Raw genomic sequence first — 10885 nt, 5'->3', positions numbered from 1 at the left:
AGTCTCCATCCTTCCTGCTGCAGTCCGCTCCTGGGACGGGCCTGGGGCTGTGCAGGACCCCCGTGTGCCAGCCCTGCCTGGCGCTGCTGCCCGACAGCGAGGGCCAGTTCCTGCAGCGGGACTGCTTGTGGGCTGGTGGGACCGGGGTCGCTGCCTCCCCGGGACCAACAGCGGGAAGGTGCTGTTGGGGATTGCATGCTGTGCGGTGCTCCTGTGCCCCTTTAGTAGCATTCCTCATCTCGTTTTTCTTGTGTGTGCAGCTTTGCTTCACCTCTTAAACCATCTTTATTTTGATCCACAGGTTTTCAGCTTTCGCTCTTCCAAATCTCTCCCCCTTCCTGCTGCGGGGTAGGATGGGCTTAGCTGTGTGCTGGAGCAACCTTACCATGCAGGCACCCAATCGAGGTAGGCGTCTCAAGGCAGAGCCTGCAGCCAATGCTGCTTCAGGCTCCTTGGACACTACAGCCCAGGGTTTTGAAACATGCCTCCCTTCCCTTCCCCCCCCATCCTCTGCTGAGCTTGTAAAGGTGACATCAGGCACATGAACTCACTCAGATCCTGCTCCTGGGCCGCAGGACCTTGGTAAAGCCAGGCAGCTGTGACACCAAGCTGGCATCAAAGCGCATCCTTCTGCAGATGACTTCTTGATGTGGGGGAGAAGCAGGGGCTGTAGGAAATAGTGGGTCAGAGCCTAGAGAGTCTCGAGTGGCGCTGGCTCTACGAAGCTCTGACCTGCTGCAGGCGTGAGCCTTTGCTGCCTAACCCCTCCCAGGGCCAAGCTCCCGAGCCCCGGGCAGCCCCATTCCCATCCCAAGATCCGTTCAGGGCACGGTTTCCCGGAGGTAGTAAAGAGCTGCTGGCCAAAGGCACACGCGAGCAAAGGCTGTTTCAGTTAGCAGCAGAAAAATGAAAGGGGGGTGGAAGTTTGGGGCCGGTGACAACTCTGAGCCCCGTCGGTGGCGGGTGCACACGCGTGAAATACCGTGCGGTGCACAGGAAGCAGAACGGCACGAGCTGATGTGACCCCGACCGCGGCCTGCTGTGACCAGGCCGGAGCGGCAGACTCCGCCGGAGACTGCCCGGCAGCCCCCGCCTGTCCGGGGCGCAGCCCAGCGCCCCCCGGCGCATGCGCAGTGCGGAGCGTGGAGCCGCGACGTGCTCTGCCTCGTGACCAGAGGGGCGGGGCTGCGGGTCACGTGAGAAGCGCGGGGGCGCGGCGCGGCGCCAACATGGCTGCGTACCTGCAGTGGCGCCGCTTCGTCTTTTTTGATAGGGAGACGGTGAAGGAGCCGCCGGGGCCGGATGGGGGTGGTGGGAAGCCCTTCGGGCTGCCCCCGGGCATCGCGGTCTGCGACTCGGGCCGGGGAAGCCTCGTGTTCGGGGATATCCTGCACGGCGGCGGCCGCCGGCGCTGCCGGGCGCGTGGGGCCCGGTGGGGCTGGGAGCTGCGGCGGGCCGGGCCGGGCCGGGCCGGGCCGGGTGGGGTCTGGGCCGCGCCGCAGGCGAGTCCCTGGCCCTGTCTAGGGCGGGCGCGGCCCCCGCGCGGGCTTAGGGGTACTTGAGCCTTGGGAGTGCGGCAGGTTCCTGCACTGGGCTGTCCTTTGCCTGTTCAGAAGAAACGCCGCTGTGTGTTTCGGTGCTCTCGGGTTGCTGTGCGGAGGTGTGTTTGCTGTAGCCCTACCAGAGGTCAGCAAGAAGCACGCATTGAGGTTTTTGATTCTGGTATGATTGGAGGTGTGGTGTTTGTTTGGTTTTTTTCCCCCCCTCTGTGTGCCTTAACTGTGATCTACATATGGAAGGTCAGATTTGGTTTTTGCCTCGCTCCCTTCAGCTCAGCAGTTTCCAGGCTTACAAGCTAAGGGTCACGCATCTGTACCAGCTGAAGCAGCACAGTATCTTGGTTTCTGTCGGTGAGGATGAAGAGGGTATTAATCCCTTGGTAAGTCAAATGGCAAAGAGAGGAAAATGCGTTTGTGTTATAGGTCTTTCTGAAGATTGCTGCCATTTCCTTGGTTACCTTAAGTAGCTTGCTTGTTCTGGGCATTGTTACGTTTGACACCCGCTCTTGGTCTCCTAATACTGCGCGTTTTGTTTATGCCAGATTGTTGTTGTTTGTAGGTTAAAGTCTGGAACCTGGAGAAACGAGATGGTGGCAATCCTCTTTGCACACGAATTTTTCCAGCAATACCAGGTAACAAGCCCACAGTTGTGTCCTGCCTTACTGTCCACGAGAATCTTAATTTCATGGCTATCGGTAAGTAAACCTGAACTGTAATAGCTTAACAAAAATAGTATGGCTGTTGCTCAGATACCAGGAAAATGAATAGATAGCACAAAAATCAGCATAGAACATCCTGACAGTTTTTGTTCCTGTGCAATTTTTATGTTATTCTCACAGAGAGATCGCGTATCATGCACTGTCTGGGAGCCTGAGAGGATAAATACATAAATTTAGCCTCAGTCTGTATATATTACAGTAATAACTTTGATACTTAAAAGAGATGCACATATTTTTAGTTGATGTCATCTTTTCCCACCAGCCGGTAACGCTGCACAGTTATTGAACTCTGTACTAAATTTAGCTTTTGTTGTAGTACAACAAAAAACATAGGTTTGTGTGATACCTAATGATACGGAGAGATTTTTTTTCAAGCACTGTATAGAAACCTTTTTTAAAAGAAAAAAGCTGATGTCCCTTTTTGGATTTAAGCATTCCTGTGTAATATTTCTTGCTTAACTTCTGGCAGAGTAAGAGCGCTAATGTTGTGAGGTTACAAGCACATTCAGTGAGCTGGTCCCTGCAGTGAAATCAGAAAGCTTTCCATGTGTGTTTTGTGACTTTCCGCCCTGGAACAACTTGCAGGACTGGGGCTGTTGGCAGGCTGTGAAAACTGGACATTTTACTTGCTCTTAGGAAATCTGCCGCTAGTCTTTTTACAGTGTGTAGTACGCTTTGAATAAGCAAGTGAATTAAAATGATAGTTAGAGTTGGTGGATAAGAAAGCTATTTGTAAAACAAAATACAGACTCACTCAAACAAAAATAACCTGCAACTGCAGTTTGTGTGTGGAAAGCAAGTTGAACCTTGCTGAACTGTGACATCCTGTGTGCAGTCGGGTGACAGCCCTGAGCTGGAACAGGAGCAGTCGGGGTGGTTGGGCGTGTACTTGCTTGACATGAGAAGCTGCGGCAATCCTGTTACTTAACACCTTGCAGGTGAGCGAGGTGTTGTGCTGCCTGGAGTTGCCCTAACTTATGCTGGATATTTCAGGTGTGCCATGTAAGTAACAGTTTAGTCTGTCCCCTTCATCAGGTTTTGCAGATGGGAGTGTTGTACTTACCAAAGGAGACATCACTCGAGACCGGCATAGCAAAACCCAGATCCTACATGAGGGCAGTTACCCAGTTACTGGCCTCGCTTTCCGACAGTCTGGCAAAACAACTCATCTGTTTGTGGTGACCACGGAGAACATCCAGGTGGGAAGTTATTTGGAAAAAAAGAGACTCTGACTTGCAAATTGCATTGGCTCTAGACTCTAGTTCGGAGCAAACCCCAAAACCTTGTGTTTCCTCTGTAGTCTTACATGCTTTCCGTGAAGGACTATCCTCACCTGGAGCTGGACACTCATGGTTGTGGCTTGCGCTGTTCGTCTCTCAGCGACCCCTCCCAGGATCTCCAGTTCATTGTGGCAGGAAACGAATGCGTGTACCTTTATCAACCAGACGAACGTGGCCCCTGCTTTGCCTTCGAGGGACAAAAGCTGATTGTTCACTGGTATCGGGGGTACCTCATCATTGTCTCCAAGGACCGAAAGACTTCTCCAAAGTAGGGCTCCTCGGAACAGATGAGTTCTTTCCACTTGTGTGGCTTCCTGCTTTCTCTTTTTCCTTTTTCCCTGTGAACCTTCGCTCTTGGAGGCAATTGCAACTTTGTCAGAGGTTGTGTAAAGTTCATCTGGACCCGTATATCGATTAACTCCCGTGTGAGAGTGGCACAGTTAAGCATGCTGAATGAGTGAGATTTTTTTCCCAGTGCTATGAATGTCTCAGTCTAACACGTAGATGGAAGTTGTGTATAAATATGTGGTGTTTTGCCTCTGGGTCCGCTTGCTTCATCGCCCGATTGAACCCCATTTGTCTTGCTCTCTGGGCACCCCTAGTTTGCATAGGTATCCAGAATTCAAGTTATGCTCTCCTTGTTTTCTAAAGCTTTCTTCTGTTCTCCAGGTCAGAGTTTGCTGGGAATGAGGCACAGAATTCAGACAAACAAGTCCTGAATATCTATGACTTGTGCAACAAATTCATTGCATACAGCTCAATCTTTGACGATATAGTGGATGTCTTGGCAGAGTGGGGTTCTCTGTATGTACTGACCAGAGATGGGAAGATTCACGTACTGCAGGAGAAGGATACGCAAACCAAACTTGAGGCATGTAAATCTGATCTGTTATTAGTCTCTGCCTTATGTCTGCAAGATTGTACTGGCTCTGCGGTTAGAAAAGTTGAGCCGTTTGGGTAAGCGAGTTATGTAGCAGGTGACCTGATAGCTTTTCAGCATAAACTGGTATAAGGTATTTGGTATTTAAAAGCCCGAGCGCACGTACGTGTCCAGCACCAAAAAGAAGAAACAACTTGTTTTCCAGGCGCGTTTGAACTTGTTTTGCACGACGGTGTTTTCCTCATGCTGCTCTTATTGTGTATTTAACAGATGCTATTCAGAAAGAACTTATTTGAAATGGCCATTAACCTGGCCAAGAGCCACCACTTGGACAGCGATGGTTTGTCAGAGATTTTCCGGCAGTATGGCGATCATCTGTATAACAAGGGGAACCACGACGGAGCCATCCAGCAATACATCCGGTAGGTGGGGCTCCTCCCTGACAGCGTAGTATGGGTAGGAGTTACGGAGGCCTTGACTTCTGTTTCGGCCTAGGAACAAAACCAAACCAGACCAAAAAAAGCATGACATGAGGTGAAAATTCTACCAGTAGAGAAACGTGTCAGTGAGATTAAACGTCTCCAAAAAAGTTGCTTGAAAATCACTCTGTACACCTTAGGATGAAGTTCTTTTTGATCGTATTTTAATGTGAGTAATGAAGGCACACTGGGATGGAGTGGAGCCTGATGATGTCATTATAAATAAGGGATCGCTCTAGGTAAGATGGATGATGCGATTTGACTGTGTATGGCAGTCGTCTTGGAAAATGCTCCAACAACTTAATGTCAGTTTTAAAATGTCTCAGTTTTTTTAAAACTTGGAGCAGCCAGTTTTGGGGCTTACTGCAAGCTTCACATTTGGTCTCTTTAAAATGCCACAAAGCGTGTTACGTTCATGTAGAACTGAAACTTTGGAGTCCCGACACTTAGCGAGAGTCGGCATGTATTTTACTGTCAACTTGCCACATCAGGAGCGTCAACTTCTAAGCGTCAGGATAACTGTGGCTAATCTGCTCCGTGTGGGCACGAGCGTTTAAAGCTGACTTTGAGTTACGTGACTGAAACGAAGGAAGAACGTAGCTTTTGTTCCTCTTTTTTGGGGCTTCCCAGTTGGTTGTGGTCAGAGCAGAGTCCATCTTCTCACTGCCTCCTTTAAAGGAGGATTAGCTGTTTGGGTGCTGTCACCGTTGTTCTGATCGCAGCCTCTGTAGAGGGTGGGTTGTTTTGCTGCACATGTGGATGGCTGTTCTTACACATGACTAGTTGTGGCTTCTGGTGTGTAGCGGAGTGCTCCCGAGTGGTTAGTGCCTGCCGAAGGTAAGGCTTCTGCGTGCTCTGCTGTTAATGTCTCCGTTTATTTTTACTTCCTGGGTATACGGTATCTTGTAACGTGACTCTTCCCCTCCCAGAACTATAGGGAAGCTGGAACCGTCTTACGTTATTCGGAAGTTCCTGGACGCTCAGCGTATCCACAACCTCACAGCTTATCTGCAGACGCTTCACCTGCAGTCCCTGGCCAATGCAGACCATACTACGCTTCTGCTGAATTGCTACACCAAACTCAAAGACAGCTCCAAGCTGGAGGAGTTCATTAAGGTATCGGGGAAGGTGAAATCATGCAAAGGTGTTGTGTCCTCATACTAACTACAAAGGGGTAGTGGTGACATTGGAAATTGGCTCCTGTGCGGCTGTTGAGGGAGAGAAGAATGGATTTGACCCTCAGTACCCTGCCTTTGCTCTTTTATTTCCAAGCTCTTGGTTAGATTCTCAGTTTGGCCGGCTTGCCATCTGAGTCTGGAGCGTGCTGGCTTTTGCCAGCATGGCCGGCAAGCTAACGAGAGGCTGGTAGACTACCTCCTTTCTACACGTGCAATCTTTCCATTGCGTAAGAGGGGTACTAAGTTGTCCCTGCTCTGGCTTTCCTCCTCTTATGTAAATGATTGCTGCTCGTGGACTGTGGGAGCATTGCTGAGGGATCACCTTTCTGCTTTTTTTCTTGTAGACGAGCGAGAGCGAGGTCCGCTTTGATGTGGAAACGGCAATCAAGGTGCTTCGTCAAGCGGGTTACTACTCCCATGCTGTCTACCTGGCAGAGAAGCACGCCCATCATGAGTGGTACCTCAAAATCCAGCTAGAGGACATCAAGGTGAGGAGATGTTATGGCTCCCATGTTCTTTTTGGGAAGAATACCTCTTTTCTAGCCTCCTCTTTGGTGAGAATACCATTTTGCTCACCTCTTTCTTGCAGCTAGTGTGCTGACAGGGCCGCTGAGGCGGCGGTAACGACCGCCATACTGCTGCTCGCCTGTTCGCTGTCCGCTGTGCCTTATGCAGTAGCGTAGGGGTGGAAATCGGAGGGTCTTACTTGTTCTGTTTCAGATGCAGCTTTTTACAGTGCTGTTTAAGAGGAGGGAGGTTCATTAGTGAGAGATTGATCTAAATCCTGTGCTCTTTCCCCTGGGCCACAGCTGGGCTTCCTCCTTGAGGAGGAAAACAAGCAGGAATAGTGAACTGGGTGATAATTCAGAGCAAAGGGCGTTTGTGGCATATTCGCAGCATGTCTTCAGCGCTTTCTGTCCTAACCGTGGAGAGCGGAGGCTGACGTCACGTGATTATTTTGCTGGCTGCCTCCACAGAACTACCAAGAGGCTTTGCACTACATCGGAAAACTGCCTTTTGATCAGGCAGAGAGTAACATGAAGCGGTATGGTAAAATCCTGATGCACCATGTCCCTAACGAGACCACGGAATTGCTGAAGATCCTTTGCACTGATTACCGGCCGTCGGGGGACAATGAAGGCCCTGGAATGCTGGAAGGAAAAAAGGTACAGTGTGCGTTGATTGAGAGTTGTTGCTCTCGAGTAGCAGCTTTGCAGCAAGCGAGCGCTCCGGCGCGCCTTGTGGTGCAAGCCTGATGGTTTAGGTATAACGAGAAGCCTGGTCTGGTAGCGGCAGTCCCAGAGATGAGAGGCCGCTTAAAGCTATCGCTCCGAACTGATTCCTGCTGTAATCAGCATCCCGTACTGTGCCGTATCCGTCGTGTCGCAGACTCTGGGAACAAGCGCTCCGTGTGGCAAGGGGGAAGCTCCAGTCTGGCTGAGACTGATCTGGGGGCTTGACTTTTCCTGGCTGTGTTACAGGCTAATTCGGAGGAGTTCATTCCAGTCTTTGCAAACAACTCCCGAGAACTGAAGGCTTTTCTGGAGCACATGACCGAGGTGCAGGCTGACTCTCCGCAGGGTGTCTATGACACTTTACTGGAACTTCGACTCCAGAACTGGGCACACGAACAAGATGAGCAGGTTTGAGCTCCTCCAGCTTTGTGTTTTGAGAGGGAGATTTGGTGTCTTTGAACCCTATTTGCATTCCTGCCAACCCGTAACCTCTCTAGAGGAGCATTGGTATTGGTAACATGAGGCGATACATACGCTGTGCTGGACAACTGGCACAGAAATGGGAAAGCAGCCTCCTAGCTGGGAGAATACTACTTTCAGTGAGGCTGAGCTTGTTTTCTATGAATCTCGTTTATGAACAGATTCCAGACAACGCAAGCTCTGTGGACAGATGTTTCTCCCACAAAAGTAGCTCTACTTGCTTGGCTAGATCTCTGAGGTTGCTGGCTGTTTGCGTGAAAGAAACCACATCCTGTTTGCTTAAAAGGGATAGAGGGCAAACGGCAAAACTGTCCTTCTCTTTGAAAGAGCTGCCAATTGCTGTCAGGTCTCAGTGCAGAATGTTCTCTGTGTGTGTGTTGCTCTCCCCAACCTCTCCCCCTTCTCTCTAGATCAAGGAGAAGCTGCACAACGAAGCCCTCACCCTCCTGAAGAGTGGAAGGTTCAAAACGGTCTTTGATAAGGCCTTGGTCTTATGTCAGATGCACAATTTCAAGGATGGTGTCCTCTACCTCTATGAGCAGGGCAAACTGTGAGTGTGCTCTTGTCCATAGAGTCCTGTCCCTGCCTGCACTGCAGGGATTTCTGAGCCATAAATGTCCCTGCCTTACAATGCCTAACAACCTCTTTAGTATCCCAAGGCGGAAACTGTAGATCATTGCTGGGCTGAAAATGTCTTGTTGTTAGAGCAGGGCATTTACGTAGAGAGCGAGCGACAGGCCTGTCTTGGCTTCTGTGTGAATGTCTGGGGATCACGTGGCTGGGTGAAAACCTGAGGTCCCTGTAACGACTTAAAGGAGAGATGCATTGTGGCAGCTGATGAGTCTCTCTCCTGTAGTTTCCAACAGATCATGCACTACCACATGCAGAATGAGCAGTACAAGAAGGTGATCGAGGTGTGTGAGTTGTATGGAGACCAAGAGGCTTGTCTCTGGGAACAGGCTCTCGGCTACTTTGCACGGAAGGAGGAGGACTGCAAAGAGTATATCGCTGCAGTGCTGAAACACATCGAGAACAAGAACCTTATGCCTCCGCTGCTTGGTAATAATGACATGTGGCACCCAAAAAAAACCCAAACCAAAGCCCAAGCTCGTTTATAGCACTCTCTGTAGATTAGTAATTTGAGAGAAGTGTCAACAAAGTTTGAGCCCACAATTTGAAGTAGTAACCTGCCTTATAAGGAAAAGCCATGCCAGTCATAGCTCCCAAATTACGAAAAAAGATCTGCGGTATCCGTTCTAGAGATGTCTGTATGAGACTTCTGTCTGTGTGGGGAGGTGAAGGGCTTGCTGAAACTCCTGCTGTGCCTTGGTGGAGATGTTGAAATGGAATCCAATCTACTAGATCCTTGCTTTGCCCCTTTTGGCCTGAGCTACCCAAACATGCTCCCAGTCACCCATTTTTGGAAGAGGTCAAACTGAAATCAAACTTGAAATGAGCTCTCCGATTCAGTGAGAATGCCGACTGCCTCTGCCTGTAAGAGGCCTTTTACAGGAAGGCGGTCTGTCCAGGTAGGACTAGCGTAGCTGCAATTTTTTGCATCGCATTTACGCTAACATCTCTGTTGCTCTCAGTTGTGCAGACGCTGGCTCATAACTCCACTGCTACACTATCTGTGATTAAGGATTATCTTGTCAACAAGCTGCAGAAGCAGAGCCGCCAGATAGAGCAGGACGAGCAGCGAATTCAAAAATACCGAGAAGAAACTACAAGGATCCGCCAGGAGATCGAAGAGCTAAAAGTGAGGTGTGGGACTGCATGCTGTCTTGCCTTATATAGGATAGAACTGCTGTTTTCTTTCATTAAGGAAAAATACACTTTGTCTTTCTCACCCTTCTGCCTCCTCTCTCTCAGTCCCAAGATCTTTCAAAAGACCAAGTGTAGCATTTGCACCAGTGCCCTGGAGCTGCCTTCGGTCCACTTCCTGTGCGGTCATTCTTTCCACCAGCATTGCTTTGAAAGCTACTCCGAGAGCGACTCGGAATGTCCTACTTGCATGCCTGAGAATCGCAAAGTGATGGACATGATCCGAGCCCAGGAGCAGAAGAGAGATCTGCACGACCAGTTTCAGCATCAGGTAGGGTAACACTGCCTGTCTTACCAAGTCTAAGTCAGTAGGGTTTAGATTACAGATTCGCAGAGGCTGGTAGAGAAGGGTAAGGCTGAAAGTATTTTGTAAACAAGGTTGTGTTGACTGTGAATAATGAGGCGTTAAGCCCTAGGGTGACAGGTTATGTATAGGGCATAAAGAGTCCTTGGTGCTCTCCAGAGATGAAAGAGAAACTCTTCTCACATGACCCCAGAACAGATTGAGGCCTGTTGGTCAACAGAACAAATTCAGGAGAAGGGAAAAAAAGCTGTGTGAATTGGAATGGGGATGGGACGGCGCAGGTGGGGTACGCCAAGTGTGTTGCGTCCGCATTGCGCTTCCCGAGGACAAAGCGGTGAAGCTGAGGAGGGGGTGGGAGCTGGAAGATGTTAACGCACGCGGAAACTAGACTAGTCGAGGCAGCCCCTTCCTGCTTAAGGTAATGGCTCGCTACCTTGCCAGCGCAGGGCTCAAAGGTAGGATTGAAACGAGGTGGGACGGGTGGCGGCAGAAACCCTTAGCAGAGCAAGCCCCTCCTGCGGCCCTTGCCTTGGAGGAGCGGCAGAGCTGAGGCCGAGCTTGGGCCGCTCCGTCTCTGCAAAGGGGCTGCAGGGGGGGGAAGGGGGCCCCGAGGCGCTGGAGCCTTGTGCTGACGCTGCTGCTCTCTCTCCGGCAGCTCAAGTGTTCCAACGATGGCTTCTCCGTGGTGGCCGACTACTTCGGTCGTGGCGTCTTCAATAAGCTCACCCTCATCACGGACCTGCCCCCGGGCAAGGCGGCGACGACGATCGAGGCGGGCCTGCAGCGGGAGCTGCTCATCCACGCCAAGCGCAGCACCTGAGCCCGCACCCTGGCGCGGTGCGGGCCACCCCCCCTCCGTGTCTCCGCGGTCTCCCCTACTCTGTCCCTCGCCCCCAATAAACCAGACTGGCCGGGCCGTCCGCCCAGCGTCCAGGCGGGGCGGGGCG

At 50.9% G+C, this 10885-nt stretch overlaps 1 protein-coding gene across 2 annotated transcripts; it reads left to right on the top strand.

Annotated features, from left to right (window-relative positions):
- Positions 1 to 1201: 1201 nt before the first annotated feature.
- VPS11 (VPS11 core subunit of CORVET and HOPS complexes) lies at positions 1202 to 10854 on the top strand. Of its 2 annotated transcripts, none has more exons than XM_074894928.1 (16): positions 1202 to 1387; positions 1795 to 1939; positions 2119 to 2254; positions 3314 to 3477; positions 3579 to 3826; positions 4228 to 4429; positions 4709 to 4860; positions 5847 to 6033; positions 6440 to 6583; positions 7073 to 7261; positions 7577 to 7738; positions 8221 to 8360; positions 8667 to 8869; positions 9403 to 9574; positions 9683 to 9905; positions 10594 to 10854. In XM_074894928.1, exons 1-16 carry the CDS (start codon positions 1230 to 1232, stop codon positions 10756 to 10758), a joined length of 2790 nt encoding a protein of 929 aa, XP_074751029.1. In that variant the 5' UTR covers positions 1202 to 1229; the 3' UTR covers positions 10759 to 10854. The 2 variants fall into 2 exon arrangements, with proteins under 2 accessions (XP_074751029.1, XP_074751030.1); XM_074894929.1 differs by lacking the exon at positions 1202 to 1387 and adding an exon at positions 1471 to 1734 and having other exon boundaries at positions 1832 to 1939.
- The last annotated feature ends 31 nt before the right edge of the window (positions 10855 to 10885 follow it).

The sequence above is a fragment of the Strix uralensis genome, chromosome 26, assembly GCF_047716275.1.
Source record: "Strix uralensis isolate ZFMK-TIS-50842 chromosome 26, bStrUra1, whole genome shotgun sequence".
Classification (NCBI taxonomy): domain Eukaryota; kingdom Metazoa; phylum Chordata; class Aves; order Strigiformes; family Strigidae; genus Strix; species Strix uralensis.
Note: the sequence above shows the minus strand (reverse complement) of the source record. Positions and strands in the feature narration are given on the sequence as shown.

Excerpts from the sequence above, each read along its gene's own strand:
- VPS11 (XM_074894928.1), top strand. The coding sequence starts at position 1,230 with ATGGCTGCGTACCTGCAGTGGCGCCGCTTCGTCTTTTTTGATAGGGAG. Across the intron at positions 2,255-3,313 it reads TCTTAATTTCATGGCTATCG|GTTTTGCAGATGGGAGTGTT; the intron begins GTAAGTAAACCT and ends CCCCTTCATCAG. Across the intron at positions 9,906-10,593 it reads ACGACCAGTTTCAGCATCAG|CTCAAGTGTTCCAACGATGG; the intron begins GTAGGGTAACAC and ends TCTCTCCGGCAG.